This window comes from Mya arenaria, chromosome 4 (assembly GCF_026914265.1).
Source record: "Mya arenaria isolate MELC-2E11 chromosome 4, ASM2691426v1".
Taxonomy (NCBI): Eukaryota; Metazoa; Mollusca; class Bivalvia; order Myida; family Myidae; genus Mya; species Mya arenaria.
The window spans coordinates 61031893-61054204 of record NC_069125.1 but is presented as its reverse complement, the minus strand read 5'-3'; the positions used below and the strand labels follow the sequence as shown (position 1 = coordinate 61054204).

Here is a 22312-nt window from a genome sequence, read left to right as displayed (position 1 = left end):
TATATGCAATGGCGTTTAACAATTTACGTGTTATGGAAAGGTCTATATGCAATGGCGTTTAGCAATTTACGTGTTATGGAAAGGTCTATATACAATGGCGTTTAGCAATTTACGTGTTATGGTAAGGTCTATATGCAATGGCATTTAGCAATTTATGTATTATGGTAAGGTCTATATGCAATGGCGTTTAACAATGTAAGTGTTATGGTAAGAACTATATGCAATGGCGTTTAACAATGTACGTGTCATGGTAAGGTCTATATGCAATGGCGTTTAGCAATTAAACTGTTATGGTAAGGTCTATATGCAATGGCGTTTAGCAATTAACGTGTTATGGTTAGATCTATATGCAATGGCGAATAGCAATTTACGTGTTATTGTAAAGTCTATATGCAATGGCGTTTAACAATGTACGTGTCATGGTAAGGTCTATATGCAATGGCGTTTAGCAATTTACGTGTCATGGTACGGTCTATTTGCAATGGCGTTTAACAACTTACGGGTTATGGTAAGGTCTTTATGCAATTGCGTTTAGCAATTTACGTGTTATGGTAAGGTCTATATGCAATGGCGTTTAGCAATTTACGTGTTATGGTAAGGTCTATATGCAATGGCGTTTAACAATGTACTTGTCATGGTGCGGTCTATATGCAAAGGCATTTAGCAATTTACGTGTTATGGTACGGTCTATATGCAATGGCGTTTAACAATTTACGTGTCATGGTAAGGTCTATATGCAATGGCGTTTAGCAATTTACGTGTTATGGTAAGGTCTATATGCAATGGCGTTTAGCAATTTACGTGGTATGGTAAGGTATATATGCAATGGCGTTTAGCAATTTACGTGTTATGGTAAGGTCTATATGCAATGGCGTTTAGCAATTTACGTGTTATGGTAAGGTCTATATGCAATGGCGTTTAGCAATTTACGTGTTATGGTAAGGTCTATATGCAATGGCGTTTAGCAATTTACGTGTAATGGTTAGGTCTATATGCAATGGCGTTTATCAATTTACGTGTTATGTAAAGGTATATATGCAATGACGTTTAGTAATTTACGTGTTATGGAAAGGTATATATGCAATGGCGTTTAGCAATTTACGTGTTATGGTTAGGTCTATATGCAATGGCGTTTAGCAATTTACGTGTTATGGTAAGGTCTATATGCAATGGTGTTTAGCAATTTACGTGTTATGGTAAGGTCTGTATTTAATGGCGTTTAGCAATTTACGTGTTATGGCACGGTCTAAATGCAATGGCGTTTAGCAATTAACGTGTTATGGTAAGGTCTATATGCAATGGCGTTTAGCAATTTACGTGTTACGTAAAGGTCTATATGCAATGGCGTTTAGCAATTTACGTGTTATGGAAAGGTCTATATGCAATGGCGTTTAGCAATTTACGTGTTATGCTAAGGTCTATATGCAATGGCGTTTAACAATATACGTGTCATGGTAAGGTCTATATGCAATGGCGTTTGGCAATTAACGTGTTATGTAAAGGTATATATAAAAATGGCGTTTATCAATTTACGTGTTATGGTAATGTCTATATGCAATGGCGTTAAGCAATTTACGTGTTATGGTACGGTTTATATGCAATGGCGTTTAGCAATTAACGTATTATGGTAAGGTCTATATGCAATGGCGTTTAGCAATTAACGTGTTATGGTAAGGTCTATATGCAATGTCGTTTAGCAATTTACGTGTTATGTAAAGGTCTATATCCAATGGCGTTTAGCAATTTACGTGTTATGGAAAGGTCTATATGCAATGGCGTTTAGCAATTTACGTGTTATGCTAAGGTCTATATGCAATGGCGTTTAACAATATACGTGTCATGGTAATGTCTATATGCAATGGCGTTTAGCAATTAACGTGTAATGGTAAGGTCTATATGCAATGGCGTTAAGCAATTTACATGTTATGGTACGGTTTATATGCAATGGCGTTTAGCAATTAACGTGTTATGGTAAGGTCTATATGCAATGGCGTTTAGCAATTAACGTATTATGGTAAGGTCTATATGCAATGGCGTTTAGCAATTTACGTGTTATGGTAAGGTCTATATGCAATGGCGTTTAACAATTTACGTGTTATGTAAAAGTATATATAAAAATGGCGTTTAGCTATTTACGTATTATGGTAAGGTATATATAAAAATGGCGTTTAGCAATTTACGTGTTATGGTAAGGTCTGTATGCAATGGCGTTAAGCAATTTACGTGTTATGGTACGGTTTATATGCAATGGCGTTTAGCAATTAACGTATTATGGTTAGGTCTATATGCAATGGCGTTTAGCAATTTACGTGTTATGGTAAGGTCTATATGCAATGGCGTTTAACAATTTACGTGTTATGGTAAGGTCTATATGCAATGGCGTTTAGCAATTTACGTGTAATGGTAAGGTCTATATGCAATGGCGTTGAACAATTTACGTGTTATGTAAAGGTATATATGCAATGGCGTTTAACAATTTACGTGTTATGGAAAGGTCTATATGCAATGGCGTTTGGCAATTTACGTGTTATGGTTAAGTCGATATGCAATGGCGTTAACAATTAACGTGTTATGGTAAGGTCTATATGCAATGGCGTTTAACAATGTACGTGTCATGGTAAGGTCTATATGCAATGGCGTTTAGCAATTTACGTTTTATGGTAAGGTCTATATGCAATGGCGTTTAGCAATTTACGTGTTATGGAAAGGTCTATGTGCAATGGCGTTTAGCAATTAACGTGTTATGGTAAGGTCTATATGCAATGTCGTTTAGCAATTTACGCGTTATGCTAAGGTCTATATGCAATGGCGTTTAACAATTTACGTGTTATGATAAGGTCTATATGCAACGGCGTTTAGCAATTTACTTGTTATGGAAAGGTCTATATGCAATGGCGTTTAGCAATTTACGTGTTATGGTAAAGTCTATATGTAATGACGTTTAACAATTTACGTGTTATGGAAAGGTCTAAATACAATGGTGTTTAGCAATTTACGTGTTATGGAAAGGTCTATATGCAATGGCGTTTAGCAATTAACGTGTTATGGTAAGGTCTATATGCAATGGCGTTTAGCAATTTACGTGTTATGCTAAGGTCTATATGCAATGGCGTTTAACAATTAACGTGTTATGGAAAGGTCTATATGCAATGGCGTTTAGCAATTTACGTGTTATGGTTAGGTCTTTATGCAATGACGTTTAACAATTAACGTGTTATGGAAAGGTCTAGGTGTAATGGTGTTTAACAGTTTACATTTTATAGCAAGTTCTGGGTACACATTTAAAGTATTCAAGTAAGGTCTTCATGCTTTCATGTTTAACATACACACCTAAATATTTTTACGAAGATCTATTTTGCAATTTATTTCTTAAGGCTTACAGCTTTGATGTGTCAATGAATCATATTGAATACTTATCGGAAGTGTGTTGAAATTGCAAAGCGGAAAGCTGACCTATAATTTAGGAAGCTTTGTTGCACAATCACAGTGTATACCATTTTGGTAACGATTTGGACGGTGTAACGAGCTCAAGGTGTATAGCCTATCCGTAATGTTGGGGTCAGGATTCTGAGCTCACCATGTAAAACCTATCCGTAACGTTGGGGACAGGGTTGTGAGTTCACAGTGTATAACCAATCCGTAATGTTGGGGACAGGGTTGTGTGTCCACAGTGTATAACCTATACGTAATTTTGGGGACAGGGTTGTGAGCTCACAGTGTATAACCTATCCGTAATGATGGGGACAGGGTTGTGTGTTCACAGTGTATATCCTATCCGTAATGTTGGGGACAGGGTTGTGAACTCACAGTGTATAACCAATCCGTAATGTTGGGGACAGGGTTGTGAGCTCACAGTGTATAACCTATCCGTAATGTTGGGGACAGGGTTGTGATCTCACAGTGTATAGCCGATCCGTTATGTTGGGGACAGTGTTGTGAGCTGACAGAGTATAAACTATCCGTAATGTTGGGGACAGGTTTGTGAGCTCACAATGTATAACCTATCCGTAATGTGGGGGAGGGGGTTGTGAGCTCACAGTGTATAACCTATCCGTAATGTTGGGGACAGGGTAGTGAGCTCACAGTGTATAGCCGATCCGTAATGCTGGGGACAGGAGTGTGAGCTGACAGTGTATAACCTATCCGTAATGTTGCGGACAGGGTTGTGAGTTCAAAGTGTATAGCCTATCCGTAATGATAGTGACAGAATTATGAGCTCACAGTATATAGCCTGTCCGTAATGACGGTGAAAGAATTGTTCACAGTGTATAGCCTATCCGTAACTATGGGGGCAGGGTTGTGAGCTCACAATGTATAGCCTATTTGTAATGTTGGGGACAGGGATGTGAGTTTACTGTGTATAGCCTATCCGTAACTATGGGGACAGGGTTTTGTGTTCACAGTGTAAAACCGATCCGTAACTATGGGGACAAGATTGTGTGTTCACAGTGTAAAACCTATACGTTACTATGGGGACAAGGTTGTGATTTCACAGTCTATAGCCTATTCGCAATGACGGGGACAAAGTTTGTGAGTTCACAGTGTATAGCCTATCCGTAATGACGGGGAGAAGGTTGTGAGCTCACAGTGTATAGCCTATCCGTAATTTTGGGGACAGGGTTGAGAGCTCACAGTGTATAGCCTATCCTTAATGACGGGGACAGGGTTGTGAGCTCACAGTGTGTAACCTATCCGAAATGTTGGGGACACGCTTGTGAGTTCACAGTGTATAGCCTATACGTAACTATCGGGACAAGGTTGTGTGTTCACAGTGTAAAACCTTTCCGTTACTATGGGGACAAGGTTGTGAGTTCACAGTCTATAGCCTATTTGCAATGACTTGGACAAGGTTGTGAGCTCACAGTGTATAGCCTATCCGTAATGACGGGGACAAGGTTGTGAGTTCACAGTGTATAGCCTATCCTTAATGACGGGGAATGGGTTGTGAACTCACAGTGTATAACCTAACCTTAATGTTGGGGACAGGATTCTGAGCTCACCGTGTATAACCTATCCGTAATGTTGGGGACAGGGTTGTGAGCTCACCGTGTATAACCTACCCGTAATGTTGGGGACAGGATTCTGAGCTCACAGTGTATAACCTATCCGTGATGTTGGGGACATGGTTTGGGAGCTCACAGTGTATAGCATATCCTTAATGACGGGGACAGATATGTGAGTTCACAGTGTATAGTCTATCCGTAATATTGGGGACAAGGTTGTGAGTTCCCAGTGTATAGCCTATCCGTTATGTTGGGGACGGGGTTGGGAGCTCACAGTGTATAGCCTTTCCGTAATGTTCGGGACAGGGTTGTTGTTTCACAGTGTATAGCCTATTATAAATGATAGGGACAGGGTTGTGAGTTCATAGTGTATAGCCTATCCGTAATAATGGGGACAAAAATGTGAGTTCACAGTGTATAGCCTATCCGTAACTATGGTGACAGGGTTTTGAGCTCACAGTGTATAGCCTATTCGTAATGTTGGGGACAGGGTTGTGAGTTCACAGTGTATAGTCTATCCGTAATGACGGGGACTGGGTTGTGAGCTCACAGTGTATAGCCTATCCTTAATGTTGGGGACATGGTTGTGAGCTCACAGTCTATAGCCATTCGTAATGTTGGGGACAGGGTTGTGAGCTCAAAGTGTATAGCCTATCCTTATTGACGTGGACAGGGTTCTGAGCTAACAGTGAATAGCCTATCCGTAATGTTGGGGACAAGGTTGTGAGTTCACAGTGTATAGCCTATCCGTAATGTTGGAGACAGGGTTGTGAGCTCAAAGTGTATAGTCTATCCTTATTGTTGGGGACAGGGTTGTGAGCTTACCATGTATAACCTATAAGTAATGTTGGGGACAGGATTCTGAGCTCACCGTGTATAACCTATCCGTAATGTTTGGGACTGAGTTGTTAGCTCACAGTGTATAGCCTATCCTTAATGACGGGGACAGAGATGTGAGTTCACAGTGTGTAGTCTATCCGTAATGTTGGGGACAATGTTGTAAGCTCAAAGTGTATAGCCTATCCTTAATGACGGGGACAGGGTTCTGAGCTCAGAGTGTATAGCCTATCCGTAATGTTGGGGACAAGGTTTTAAGTTCACAGTGTCTAGCCTATCCGTAATGACGGGGACAGAGATGTGAGTTCACAGTGTATAGTCTATCCGTAATGTTGGGGACAATGTTGTAAGCTCAAAGTGTATAGCCTATCCTTAATGACGGGGACAGAGATGTGAGTTCACAGTGTATAGTCTATCCGTAATGTTGGGGACAATGTTGTAAGCTCAAAGTGTATAGCCTATCCTTAATGACGGGGACACGCTTGTGAGTTCACATTGTATAGCCTATACGTAACTATCGGGACAAGGTTGTGTGTTCACAGTGTAAAACCTTTCCGTTACTATGGGGACAAGGTTGTGAGTTCACAGTCTATAGCCTATTTGCAATGACGTGGACAAGGTTGTGAGTTCACAGTGTATAGCCTATCCTTAATGACGGGGAATGGGTTGTGAACTCACAGTGTATAACCTAACCTTAATGTTGGGGACAGGATTCTGAGCTCACCGTGTATAACCTATCCGTAATGTTGGGGACAGGGTTGTGAGCTCACCGTGTATAACCTACCCGTAATGTTGGGGACAGGATTCTGAGCTCACAGTGTATAACCTATACGTAATGTTGGGGACATGGTTGGGAGCTCACAGTGTATAGCCTATCCTTAATGACGGGGACAGAGATGTGAGTTCACAGTGTATAGTCTATCCGTAATGTTGGGGACAATGTTGTAAGCTCAAAGTGTATAGCCTATCCTTAATGACGGGGACAGGGTTCTGAGCTCAGAGTGTATAGCCTATCCGTAATGTTGGGGACAAGGTTTTAAGTTCACAGTGTCTAGCCTATCCGTAATGTTTGGGACGGGGTTTTGGGCTGAAAGTGTATAGCTTATATTTATTGTTCAGGACAGGGTTATGAGTTCACAGTGTATAGCCGATCCGTAATTACGGGGAGAGGGTTGTGTGTTCCATGTGTATAACCTATCCGTAATGATATGACCAGGTTTGGGAGTTCACAATGTATAGCCTATCCGTAATGATGGGGACAGGGTTGTGAGCTCACAGTGTATACCCTATCCGTATAGATGGGGTAAGTTTTGGGAGTTAAACAGTGTATAGCCTTTCCGTAATGACGGGGACAGGGATGTGAGCTCACAGTGTATAGCCTATACTTAATGACGGGGACAAGGTTGTGAGTTCACAGTGTATAGCCTATCTTTAATCACGGGGACAAGGTTGTGAGCTCACAGTGTATAGCCTATCCGTAATGTTGGGGACAAGGTTGTGAGTTCACAGTGTATAGCCTACCCGTAATGTTGGGGACGGTGTTGTGAGCTCACTGTGTTTAGCCTATCCTTAATGTTGGGGACAGAGCTGTGAGTTCACAGTGTATAAACTATCCGTAATAACGGTGACAGGGTTGTGTGTTCCATGTTTATAGCCTATCCGTAATGATGGGGACAGGTTTGGAACTTCACAGTGTAAAGCCTATTCGTAATGCTGGGGACAGGATTGTGAGTTCACAGTGTATAGCCCATCCGTAATTACGGGGACAGAATTGTGAGTTTACAGTGTATGTATGGCCTATCCGTTACTATGGGGATAGGGTTGTGTGTTCACAGTGTATAACCTATCCGTAATGTTGGGAACAGGGTTGTGAGTTCATACTGTATAGCCTATCCGTAACTATGGTGATAAGGTTGTGAGTTCACAGTGTATAGCTTATCAGTAACTATGGGGACAGGGTTGTGAGTTCACAGTGTATAGCCTATCCGTAACTATACTGACAGGGCTGTGAATTCACAATGTATATCCTATTCATAACTATGTGGACAGAGTTGTGTGCTCGCAGTGTGTAGCCTATACGTAATGACGGGGACAGGGTTGTGAGTTCACAGTGTATAGCCTATCCGTAATGTTGGGGTCTTGGATGTTAACTCACAGTGTATAGCCTATCCGTAATGTTGGGGACAGGGTTGTGAGCTCACATTGTAAAGCCGATCCGTAATTTTTGGGACAGGGTTGTGTGTTCCATGTGTGTAACCTATCCGTTATGATGGGGACAGGGTTGTGAGTTCACGGTCTATAGCCTATCCGTAATGATGGTGACAGTGTTGTGAGCTCACAGTGTATAACCTATCCGTAATGATGGGGACAGTGTTTTGATTTCACAGTGTATAGCCTATTCGCAATGATGTGGACAGGGTTGTGAGTACCCAGTGTATAGCCTATCCGTAATGATGGGGACAGGAGTGTGAGTTCACAGTGTGTAGCCTATCCATAATTATGGGGACAGGAGTGTAAGTTCACAGTGTATAGCCTATCCGTAATGTTTGGGACAGAGTTGTGAGCTCACAGTGCATAACCTATCCGTAATGATAGGGACAGGGTTGTTACTTCACAGTGTATAACCCATTCGCAATGCTGGGGACAGGGTTGTGAGTTCAAAGTATATAGCCTATTCGTAGTGACGGGGACAGATATGTCAGTTCACAGTGTATAGCCTATCCGCAATGACGGGAATATGGTTGTTTTTTCCGTGTGTGTAGCCTATCCGTAATGATGGGGACAGGGTTGTGAGTTCACAGTGTATAGCCTATCCGTAATGACGGGGACAGGGTTGTGAGTTCACAGAGTATAGCCTATCCGCAATAACGGGGACACGGTTGTGAGTTCGGAATGTATAACCTATCCATAACTATGATGACAAGGTTGTGAGTTGACAGTGTATAGCCTATCCGTAATGTTGGGGACAAGGTTGTGAGTTCACAGTGTATAGCCTATCCGTAACTATGGTGACAGGGTTGTGAGCTCACAGTGTAGTGACTATCCGTAATGATAGGGACAGGGTTGTGAGTTCATACTGTATAGCCTATCCGTAACTATGGGGACAGGGTTGTGAGCTCACAGTGTATAGCATATCCTTCATGACGGGGACAGGGTTGTGAGTTCACGGTGTATAGCCTATCCGTTATGACGGGAACATTGTTGTTTGTTCCATGTGTATAGCCTATCCGTAACTATGGGGACAGAGTTGTGGGCTCACAGTGTAGTGACTATCCGTAATGATGGGGACAGGGTAGTGAGTTCACAGTGTATAGCCTATCCGTATCTCACAGTGTATAGCATATCCTTAATGATGGAGACGGGGATGTGAGTTCACAGTGCATTGCCTATCAATAATGATGGGGACAGGGATGTGAGTTCAAAGTGTATTTCATATGCTATAATGGGGACAGGGTTACAAGTACACAGTGTATAGACTTCACTTAATGATGTGTAAATTTGTTGCAAGTTCACAGTGTGTAGTCTATTCGTATTGATAGGGAAAGGGTTGCGAGTTTTCAGTGTGCAGCGTTCCTGTAATAATTGGGATAGAGTTGCTAGTAAACAGTGTATATTTGGCCTATACGTTATGATGAGGACGTAGTTGCGAGTTCATAGCTTGTGGTCTAGCCGTAAAGTTGTGGACATTGTTGTGAGTTCACCGTGTATAGCCTACCTGTAGTGATGAGAGCGGCGATTCGGGTACACAATGTATATCCTATCTGAATTGATGGGGACAGGGTTGCGAGTTCTCAGTGCGTAGCCTACCTGTTATGGTTGTGATGTGGGTGCGCGGTCACATTGTGTTTCGTACCTTTTATGATAGGAATGGGGTTTCGGCACCCGACGATGAAGGGGATCTCATATGCAACCTTTACGGAAGTATCCTCAATAAGTGCTACCTCTAGGGAGTACACCACCTCGTCACCACCTGAAATAAGCCAAAAGGTGAACTTCGGGACGGGTCGATGGCATACTTCATAGATTATTCAGATGGTGAGTTTGGTCTAGTGGTATAGGTTATACTTATGCCAGTTCTGGTTTTTAATCACGACAGTTTGTTTAAACTACTGATCCTATTGAACATTCAGGTATCGGTGACAAGCCTTAAGCTCATTAATGTCTCGATTATAGACAAATGCTCCAATTGTTGCAAAGTACGTCCGTCCTACTTTTAGGACACCAATTTTGGTGACAATTGATGGTATGTTAGTCAAATTTAGAAAGTGGACACTGTAATTACAGTTCTTGCAATTTCGAGGGCCATAGCTCTAGATTGTTACCCTGATCGAAATATTTTGCCCAATAAACATATTGTCTAAATGTGTTGATGATCGGGCAAAGGCTTCTAACGTTGTTGAACGGACAATACCGACTTCAGGTCATTTCTATAATTAATGAGAGATAACTCACAAGTGACTCGAATGGTATAGCTGGTTATCGAACTTGTCGAAGATATTAAGCCAACATAAATTCTTACCAAATTGAATAACGATTGTAAGTTATTCCTATAATTAAACGGCAAGTGACTTGAGCGATACGGCTGGTAATCGAACTTGTCCATGATACTATGCCAATTCACATTCTGATCAAATGTTTGGATTATTGCATGAAGGCGTTAAAATTATTGATCGGACAAGACGGATTATTGGTAATTTCTATAATTAAAGGGCAATAACTCTCGAGAGTTTTGAGCGATATGACTAGTTATCAAACTTGTCCACGATGTTATGCTTATACGCATTCTGATCAAACTTTGGGATGATTGGACGAAGGATTTGAATCTATTGGTCGGACAAGATTGATTTTAGGTAAATTCTATAATAAAAGGGCGATAGCTTTTTTGAGACTAAAGCGATAGGCCTCCATATCGAACTTGTTCGAGATATTATGCCCATTCACATACCGACCAAATTTGGTGTCGATTGGACACATGTTTCTCAACTCATTGATAGGACAAACTACTGGACGCCCTATGCCGCAGGTGAAACTATTATACGTACCGTCTTATGAACGAGTGTAAACAATTGTGTCTTTCATATATACATTCAATAGACTTAAGAATATTCCGATTGATATGCTATAGTACGTATTACATGAATAATACTGATTTGTAAATTAGGCCTTATCAAAATCGTTGCAAAATTAACCTATGTTCGGTAAAAGCATACTGAATATCAAATTGATATGCGTACGTACACATGTTGATGGTAATATCGCTTTTCTTGGCAATGTGCCTGTACTCCCCAGGCACGATGATGCCGTCTCTCCGCCACCGGAACCGGAAAGCATCGAGCCCTGAACCGTCCGTTGATGTGTACTCTATTCGCGTTCCGATACCGAACCTATTCAGAGACAGTTTTTGAAGGGCAAGAAAGCATTATCCTACCTTTTACATTTGTTCGTCTGTATTGCTATGTTTTGGTTGATTACCTCTATTAACTGCTTTAGACCAACACACATTGGTATTGGGTATTAGAACATTACAACTCAGTTCAGTTAAATATATGTAAACAAACTTTTCACTTATAAAGTTATACAGCAGAATGGGTGGCAATTGTGTTCAAAACATCACAAATTGTGCTTACAAAATATAACATAGTGTTGGCGCAAATATCTTACACAGTGTGAGGTTTTATTCCTTATTAAGTCTTGGGGTATATTACTTAGACAGTATTTGGTTATATCTATAACACATTGTTGTGATTTATTTCCAACACAGTATTGGGGTTTATCTCCAACATAGTAATTGAGTTAATCTCAAACACGGTATTGGGGTATATCTATTCAACAGTATTGGGTTATATCGCCTACACAGTTAAGGGGGTATATATATTACACAGTATTGGGTTATATCTCCTACACAGTATTGGGGTATATCTATTACACAGTATTGGGGTAGACCTCCAACACAGTATTTTGGGTATATCTTCAACACAAAATTGGGGTATATGTATTACACAGTATTGTGTTTTATCTCCTTCACAGTATTGGGGTATATATATTTTACACAATATTGGGTTATATCTCCACCACAGTATTGGGTAATATCTCCAACGCAATATTGGGTTATATCTCCAACGCAGTGTTGGGTTATATCTCCAACACAATATAGGATTATATCTCCAACGCAGTATTGGGTAATATCTCCAACACAATATTGGGTAATATCTCCTACGCAGTATTGGGTAATATCTCCAACAGAATATTGGGTAATATCTCCTACACAGTATTGGGTATTATCTCCAACACAGTATTGGGTTATACCTCCTACACAGTATTCGGTAATATCTCCTACCGAGTATTGGGTTATATCTCCTACACAGTATTGGATTATATCTCCTACACAGTATTGGGTAATATCTCCTACACTGTATTGCGTAATATCTCCTACCCATTATTTGGTGATATCTCCTACACAGTATTGGGCGATATCTCCTACACAGTATTGGATTATATCTCCTACACAGTATTGGATTATATCTCCTACACAGTATTGGGTTATATCTCCTACGCTGTATTGGGTTACACCTCCTTCACAGTGTTGGGGTATATATATTACACAGTATTGGGTTATACCTCCTACCCAGTATTGGGTAATACCTCCTACACAGTGTTGGGTTACATCTCCTACACAGTATTGGGGTATATATATTACACAGTATTGGGTTATACCTCCTACACAGTATTGGGTAATACCTCCTACACAGTATTGGGTAATATCTATTACACAGTATTGAGTTATATCTCCTACACAGTTAAGGGGATATATATATATATTACACAGTATTGGGTTATATCTCCTACACAGTATTGGGGTATATCTATTACACAGTATTGGGGTATACCTCCAACACAGTATTTTGGGTATATCTCCAACACAAAACTGGGGTATATGTATTACACAGTATTGTGTTTTATCTCCTACACAGTATTGGGGTATATATATATTACACAATATTGGTTGATATCTCCAACACAATATTGGGGAATATCTCCTACACAGTATTGGTGTATATATATATTACACAGTGTTGGGTTATGTCTCCTACACAGTATTGGGGTATATTTATTACACAGTATTGGGTTATATCTCCTACACAGTATTGGGTAATATCTCAAACACAATATTGGGTTCTATCTCCTACACAATATTTGGGTTTATATATTACACAGTATTGGGCCATATCTCCTACACAGTATTGGGTTATATTTCCTACACAGTATTTGGTAATATCTCCCTCACAGTATTACGGTATATCTATTAGACAGTATTCGGGTATATATATTACACCGTATTGTGGTATATCTATTACACGGTATCTGGGTATACATATTACACAGTATTGGTGTTTATTTATTGCACGGTATTGGGGTATATATATTACACAGTATTGGGGTTTATCTATTACACAGTATTGGGGTATATCTCTAATACAGTATTGGGGCAAATCTTCTTAACAGTATTTGGGTATATACGTGATTTGTCTAAGAAAAAATCGTAATCATCAATAATTTATAAGGCAGTTTCATTGGTTTCACAAGGAAACTCTGGAAATCTGACTTTCACATATGCACAGACACACATAATTATGTTTTTACGTAAAAAGGGTATTCTGGCGAAAGTTCGAATTGAACCCGGTCACTACAAAATTTAAATCAACGGATACAGCTGAAAGTATAGGGTTATTGAAGAGTATTTAATATTTACATGCGATTACATTTTAAAAAGAGTTACCGTGCGTGCCTCATGAATATTCATATAAATGAGATTTTGTCAGCAAATCTTCCCATGGTATGTTTGATGTGCAACGGAAGAAAGTACCGTGGATGCCCACAAAGCTTAGTTTTTAATATGGTCAGTGCAAAGCACCGTTACACGAGATAAAACTTTCTTGGGTTCAACCAGTACTGAGTACACTTTTTTACCCAGTACAACCCTTTTAAGACCGGCGCTAGGACAAGGGGGTTATTGTTATAATATTTAACCGGGGTTTGAACCCGTGACCTTCCAGACCCGAAGCAAACGCTTTACCATTGAGCTATCATGGCGGTTAAACTTTTGAAGAATACTGGTAACCAGTATAGTCATCATTGATCAATTACGTACATAGAGTTGTACATATATGTACACAACTTTTTATTTAATGTTACAACAGCATACAGTATTGTAACATGTTTACATTTAAACAGTTTTTGTTAAAGAAATGTTGCAATATATTGTACACGTATTTAAAGGAACATACAAAATGTGGCTATTTCAACGTTGAAAAAAACCTTGAAACAACGTCGATATAATGACCGTTTTCAACGATGAAATATCGACCATTTTCTTAACTTTAACTTTATAACATCGCTGTGTACCTGCTCGGAAAGACTCTCTGTGCTTGACTAGGCAGAAACTTTTGTTTACCAAGGTATCTTGCCAACGTGATTATTTCTTTGAGAGTATACTTACTAAACATCGGGGTATATCTCTTGCAGAGTATTGATGTTGTAGGTTACAGAGTATTGGGCTACTTCTCTTACAGAGTATTGGGCTACTTCTCTTACAGAGTATTGGGCTACTTCTCTTACAGAGTATTCGGGTATATCTCTTACAGAGTATTGGGCTACTTCTCTTACAGAGTATTGGGCTACTTCTCTTACAGAGTATTGGGCTACTTCTCTTACATAGTATTGGGCTACTTCTCTTACAGAGTATTGGGTTATATCTCTTACATAGTTTGTGGTTATATCTCCTGCATAGTGTTGGGTTATATCTCTTACAAAGTATTGGGTTATATCTCTTGCAGAGTATTGGGTTACATCTCTTACAGAGTATTGGGTTATATCTCTTACATAGTATTTAGTTATATCTCTTTCAGAGTACTGGGTTATATCTCTTACATAGTATTTAGTTATATCTCTTACAGAGTACTGGGTTATATCTCTTACGGAGAATTGGGTTATATCTCTTACAGAGTATTGGGTTATATCTCCTCCATAGTTTTGGGTTATATCTCCTCAAAAGTGTTGGGTTATATCTCTTACAGAATATTGGGTTATATCTCTTACAGAGTATTGGGTTATATTTCTTACATAGTTTTTCGTTATATCCCCTCGTATCTCTTGCATAGTTTTGGGTTATACCTTTTACAGAGTAATGAATAAAATCGTTTACATAGTATTGGGTTATATCTCTTCCTATTGGGTTATATCGCTTACGCAGTATTTGGGTATATCTGGATCCCTCCAGAAGGGAGGAATAGAACACCCGCGGGCTTCAGGATTACGTTAGGCAGGGCGATGTCCACCTTCCGGATGGTGTGGCTAATGAACGCCGTGCCATTTAAAAAATCCTTGGCCGTCACAGTCACAAGGAACTCGTTACCGGAAGTGATGTTCACCGTCATCTCCATCTCATCCGCAACAGCTTCTAAAAAGAGACCCCTTTTTACAAGATGATTTTAAACTGTAGTAATAACCTATAACCCTTACACACAAACATAATTCAGTTAATCAAAAGTAAATAAGTTTGTTTGGACGTCCACATTTCCACATAGCATGCCCAGTTATGGTTTTGTGGATACATATACCAACGTTTATACACAAATAAGTTTGAATATATAAGTGTCTCACCAACAACAGCGCCGTTAAGCATCCAGACCACAGAAGCCGGCTGACGGTCGCCGGGCGCAAACACAATAACGATCTCCAAAGTGACGTTGCCCTGGGCCTCGAGGGTTAGAGTGGTGGGCCAGAAACCGCGCTTCGCAATCTGGATGGCGTTTGGCACGTCCTCCCCCTGCCTTGACACTAAGCTTAAGGTGATATTGGGCGTTGAACGCTTGAACTGGCCCTCCTCGGGCTGCAATCCATCTTTAAGATCGATAGTCATACCTGAACACCAGCAAGAGAAGAGAACAATGTTAAACAGAATAAGGTACCTCACCATACACCGTCGGATACTCTTGTCTAACTGCGACACTACTATTTCTGATAAAAGGAGTGTAACGGTAAGGTATGCCCAATAGGGACTCTTTCACAATTCAAGTCCAAAACTGGGCACCTGCAGCGATAAATAGCGTGTTTTACATGTTTAACACTGGTTATTCTTTTGGTTTGGTCTTAGTTATCCAAAATGTGCATTGATTGGTCAATATTTATACAAGAATGAATAGTAACCAATGGAAAAACTAGACAAAAGAATAACCTGTTGATACTACTTGTACAATATATAGATTTGATACATTAACATATTTCAAGCAGAACAAAACATGTTATATCTTCACCTTTGGTTACGTTGCAATGGTAACTTGATTGACTTTCTTGCCCATTGATGGAGATGGCCATTTTCAAAATTGGAAAGTATGGCGCGTTGTGTGCTTTGTAACCGCACCTGGATTTATTGGAAACTTCAGGAACATTGAAAGGCCATAGCGAGACAATGTCGTGCATAGAATATGCATAGAATGAGTAAAGTTCAAGAAAAAGATGGTCAATTGGTGAAGCCGTAAAGGGCATAGTTGGACATTGTTTTTCTCTGAATGATCAACATTCTAGTAATATACATGAAATCAGCTCTCAAGGACTTTTATTTGGCACTAATTGGGCGAAATTTTAACTCTTATTGAATATATTGGTCACTGTGTGGTAGACTAAAGCCTTACTAAGGTTTGTTTAGTACAGATGATGTATTTATTATATTGTAGCCACAATGGGGCTGGATTGATTCTTGTTATGCTTGAATAGAACCCTCACGTGGTGAGCATGTGTATTGTTATCAAATAAGCTTAAGATTGTTTACATACGAATATTCTTTTGCATCGTATTTGCTTAAAAGGCTTCTTCGTGAATAAATGCCTACTAATGTACCAACAAGAATGGGTATACCTCTCCACGAGATGGTATTTATAACCATTTAAGACATGTCTGAAGCAGAAACCTCTACACTGTGAAATGGGCATTGGAAGGGCTGAAATGTGAGACATATTCAGATAGTGGGTTGATTATGTTGACCGGGTGCGTCTCAAAGTTAGAGTTTCAAATGTCCACTTTATTGTTGCAAAATATAAGAAGTTATATATTGTATATTAACTTAATCCTTGTTTTGTTCTGAAACGAAAGAAAGTTATTTGGAGAAAATCGGTTGAAAAATAACGAGCTTTACGAAAAAAAAACACTTCCGTGTGAATGGCACAGTAATTATATACTAGTATTTAGGGAAATCGTTCATGGATTGGTAAAATATTCATATTTTGCGATAAAGTTTTGCCCTTAATTTTTGCTTACCAAAATATTATAAAAAAGCAAAGCATGTGTGTGCGTGTGTGTATGTGTGCGTGTGTGAGGAAAGGGAGGGGGCGTGGGCAAAAGGAAGGGTTGTCAGGGTTGGGGATAGTCGGTGCAAACGGGGGGTCGGGGCTGTTCACGTAGCTTCCAATAATTTTCAAAAAAGCGACATCAAATCTGACGTCGACGTTGGACTTTGGTCAGTATGTCGGATATATATTAGAACACGAAAAATCCGACGTCCTGTGACGAATGGATGTATCCAACGCACGTTTATCATTGGCAGTTCTTCATAAATAACAAGGTTGACACGTTCTCAGTTTAAAAAACTTACTGACCTGGCAGAATTGTAGATCCGTCGCCGAACATGACGGTGAGCTCAGTCGCTTCAGCGTTGAAACGACACACGGCCGGTCCACCAAAAGCAGAAGTATCGTCGAAGTATGCATCACATCCGTCGGCGGGGCTATTTTCTACCCTCTTGTTAAACGCTATCTTCAGCGAGTCACCTGATTGGATTTGAATGGTGTATATAAGGGAAAAATACCCTTACCAAAAGTGTTTTTCTCATGTCTATCGCTACTACGTGACGTTTTTTGTGTATACATGCAACAGGATTTTATAATATTTATACTCTTTTATATGACTACAAAACATCTCGCATTGTTTACCCATGGCGCTGAAGATTGCCTCGTTGTCTATAACTGCCGGTGCCTGCTCATAGAAGTGGACGGCCTCACAGCCGATAGTATGGAGGCGGTCCAGCGTGGCACACACCCACATTGCCTTAGACTCCCCGGGGACCGTGATGGTGCAGTTCCATAGCCCCGTCTTATTCGAGTAGTCGTCTACTACCACTGTCTCCGTCGCCGCAGATATATCCGAGTTTGCAGTATCTGTGAACGGGCATGCATACAAATAACTAGTTAGTATTTGTATTAACTCAACTTAAGTCAACTTATAAATCGAACAGCTGTGGAGGAGGTGTGACAGGCTGCGGAGGAGGTGTGACAAGCTGTGGTGGAGGTGCGACTGATTGTGGAGGAAGTGTGACTGGCGGTGGAGGAGGTGTGACTGGCTTTGGTGGAGATGTGACTAGCTGTGGAGGAGGTGTGACCTATGTGGAGGAGATGTGACTGCCTGGGGTGGAGGTGTGACTGGCTGTGGAGGAAGTGTGACTGGTTGTGGAGGAGATTTGACTGGCTGTGGTGGAGGTGCGACTGGCTGTGGTGGAGGTGTGACTGGCTGTGGTGGAGGTGTGACTGATTGTGGAGGAAGTGTGACTGGCGGTGGAGGAGGTGTGACTGGCTTTGGTGGAGGCGTGACTAGCTGTGGAGGAGGTGTGACCGATTGTGGAGGAGGTGTGACTGCCTGGGGTGGAGGTGTGACTGACTGTGGAGGAAGTGTGACTGGTTGTGGAGGAGGTGTGACTGGCTGTGGAGGAAGTGTGACTGGCTGTGGAGGAGTTGTGACTGGCTGGGGAGGAGATGTGACTGGTTGTGGAGGTGTGACTGGCTTCGGAGGAGGTGTGACTGGCTGTGGTGGAGTTGTGACTGGGTGTGGCGGAGGTGTGACTGGCTGTGGTGGAGGTGTGACTGGCTGTGTTGGAGGTGTGACTGGTTGAGGAGGAAGTGTGACTGGCTATGGTGGAGGTGTGACTGGTTGTGGAGGAAGTGTGACTGGCTGTGGAGGTGTGACTGGCTGTGAAGGAAGTGTAACTGGCTGTAGAGCAGGTGTGACTGGCTGTGATTGAGGTGCGACCGGCTGTGGAGGAGGTGTGACTGACTGTGGTGGAGGTGGGTCTGGCTTTGGTGGAGGTGTGACTGGCTGTGGAGGAAGTGTGACTGGCTGTGGAGGAGTTGTGACTGGCTGGGGAGGAGGTGTGACTGGCTGTGGAAGAGGTGTGACTGGCTGTGAGGGAGGTGTAACTGACTGTGGAGGAGTTGTGACGGGCTGGGGTGTGACTGGTTGTGGAGGTGTCTATACCTGCGGTGAAACAATACACTTTGGGGGCCACCACGTAAATGTCCTGGACGCTGATGGTCGTCGACTCGTCCACGATCGTCAAGCTGACCGAAAGTGATACCAAACCAATGTAGTTCAGATCTCTTGGGCTGATCCCGTCCGTGCTGAACACTGGAAACAACAACGTGCATTATCATTTAACGTTGTTTGAAACAGTCACGTCAACTACAGAACTACTAGTATTTTTGCCACTAATATACAACTTCTTTCGCTACATTTGCTTACGCCGATTTAAATGGATCAATGACATTACTTTAATTTATAACAAAAGCTTGATATTGCATTACCGGTCTCAATGTTTTCAAGTCCTTACCGGAGGGGTCATATATCCGTATTTCCGGCCCCGTCACATTATTATAATCCTCTCCATCCGGCCCCACCCGCGCCCCTATCTCGTACCTGCCTGCAATACCAACAACATACTCGCAATTATGAACGTCTTGGGAGCTTTTATTTTTGCATACTTATTCCTATTTTGCAAATCTAAGCCAATAACCCTAGCTGTCTGCGGCTCAGGGGTCGTTTCATTAAAGATCCATGTTAGTGGCGTGTGAAGTTGGCGCGTAGCTCGTTAATCGCACACCAACTAGTTTACCTGGATCGTAGATCGTAGATCAACCGTCTGACATAAACATTGAGATCGACCAATTTTCGTGTTATTTTCATTGGTCGAACTACGATCTATAACCAAGGTCAACTCGTTTGTATGTCCGTTTATAGTCGATCTACCGTATGCCAGCAGGTCGTGGTTTTGATTGGTCGACCTACGATTTACGATCCAGGTCAACCCATTATTTTATGTTTCGGTTGATGTACGATCTACGAGCTCAACGCGCCTCCATTTTAGTCGTAAATTTGAGTGTTCGTTACCTTGCTACACATTTTACAAGTTTTAAACTTTAGCCAAAATAAAAAATAAATAGTAAACAACATATTTTTTCATTATCTCATTATTGTTTTGCACTTATATGATATTTTTAAAAGTAACACGTGCTAGGGAAGAACCAAAACTTTAAAGGGACTCGTTTATGTTTTGGGACGAACAATTAGATTTCCCGGTAATGCATCTGAAAACACTTATTGTATCATTAAATATGTACATACAACAAATTATGTTGTGTTTTTGCTCTGTTTATAAATATATAGGCAATGTGTTTTAATATAATATTATACTTCTGAGTCCTGGAAATTTCTATCTATCTGGTTAAAGTCTCAGAGCAAAACACCAAGTAATTTCTGGAATATTGACTTAATTGTGGTTACATGCAAAACCTTAACCATAACTTATGATTCGAATAATTAAGGGTCATTACTTGCTTTTTATGCAAAATAAAGTTATCTAACTTCAAGTAGAACCGATGGTTTAGTACCATTGTGTAATGTTTCATTACATATCAAGTAGTTGCTGATATATATCATCCTATGTGTGCTTACTTGCAACACCGTCACCAGAATCTCGAATAATAAAGGCCAATTATATGCATTATTATATGCCAGTTTGCATTATATGCAAGGTAAAGTTATCTTACTTGATTATCAAGTATGTTGGATAGTTGGGAGTGTATAGGCAGTACAGGCAGGTAGTTGCTGAGGCATTAACCTTTGTGTGCGTACATGCACAACCATATAAACTAGAATTTCCATGTCGAATGATAAAGACCGATTATTCTCACAATTGTCCAAACGGTGTGAACAGACTTCATTAATAAAGTAGGTTTGATAGTTGGGAACACATATCTCAAGTTCCAATGCAATACATGATGTATTCGCCGACGCTAAGGTGAGTAGTATAGCTCTTCTTATTATTCGGATAGTCGTACTAACAATGTATGAATGTTTGTATTATCCCCAATTTTGTACACTATTCAACCACATTGGATGTATGATGTTGACAAAATGTTCGAACCGGGTCTGTTCACTTTTGTGTTTTTCATGAGAATATCGCGAACTTTTTAAAGTGATTACCAAGAGTAAAATTTGATTGCATGACGTGAGCTTAGCCTATCCCTAGACATTTTTTCTTGAAAAAAAAACACCACCGGGGATGATTTACTTTCACACATGACCGACACTCCCTACCTGGCTCAAGCGGCGGAACTGTAATGGTCATATTGGTGGCATCCTCAATATGCACGATAGTCGCCTCTTTCTGGACAATTTTATTTTCAGCCCTCCGGCGTCTGTGTTTGGGAAGTGCGTCCGTACTGGTACCAGTCCTTCTACTCTCGCCCGCACCCCCCGGTGACTGACCAGTAGCATCACGCCTGGGCCTTTCAATAGGATTGCCAGAGTTACCGCGGGTGACTTGAAGAATGACTATTTCAATGTTGAGCGTGCGAAACCCTACTCCACCAATATCGAACGTCTGAAAACATTTTTGAAAAATGAAGGTCATCACAATTCAGGCCATTAATAATAATAATAACAATAACTTTATTTAACGAAGGTTACATACTAAGTGTACAATCATTACAGGTATACTACTTATTTCCAGCATGAAACAACAGTCTAATTGGGTATATTTATAAATATATTTATGTCATATCGGACTTGTATGGTATTCTTTGAAACTGGCTAGGATCTAACCTAGCATCGTTGTGATGTTTCAAAAGAAAATAATGCCGAAAGTCCATGCAGACAAGTTACCAAATATTAAACTGCATAATTAGTGTCAATTGATTGATCTCCCTTGCGTACTAGATTATAGCTCGAGGCACCGAATGTGAGGCTGGAGGTCAACACTTCCGGATAGCATGTGCCTTCGTCACCGTCACAGACGCCGCACTTGTCCAAGGTCTTCATCGTTTTGTCATCATCTATTTAAATGAGACAAATATTTAATGCAACGAGGAAACTTATCTTTGAGCACATTGAATTGTTGTCCCAATGTTTGCGTCGGCATCCTCTTGACCGCCTCTGTCACATTTATTTTCATTTCCGTTTCCAGAACCACGAACATACGACCAACATATCGTTGTCTTATATTTAACATGTTTGTGCTACCATAAAATTCTTTTAAATACATAACTAAAACAGCAATAGTTTCATTAGACTTCATTTGCAATAGGTTAACACACTTTCTATTGGTTGGATGAAACACAACATTATCAACTAGTACGCACAAATCAGACACC

At 40.6% G+C, this 22312-nt stretch overlaps 1 protein-coding gene across 1 annotated transcript in view; it reads right to left on the bottom strand.

The window, feature by feature from the left end:
- LOC128232391 (uncharacterized) overlaps positions 1-22312 on the bottom strand; it is a 46517-nt gene that overhangs the window by 10988 nt on the left and 13217 nt on the right. The window contains exons 4-13 of the mRNA XM_052945908.1: positions 21876-21994; positions 21258-21543; positions 19492-19581; positions 19140-19289; positions 17825-18049; positions 17492-17662; positions 15501-15761; positions 15087-15297; positions 11079-11224; positions 9694-9810 (exon numbers count right to left, since the gene is read on the bottom strand). Coding sequence (XP_052801868.1) covers positions 9694-9810; positions 11079-11224; positions 15087-15297; positions 15501-15761; positions 17492-17662; positions 17825-18049; positions 19140-19289; positions 19492-19581; positions 21258-21543; positions 21876-21994 — 1776 coding nt within the window. The remainder of the gene's footprint in view (positions 1-9693; positions 9811-11078; positions 11225-15086; positions 15298-15500; positions 15762-17491; positions 17663-17824; positions 18050-19139; positions 19290-19491; positions 19582-21257; positions 21544-21875; positions 21995-22312) is intronic.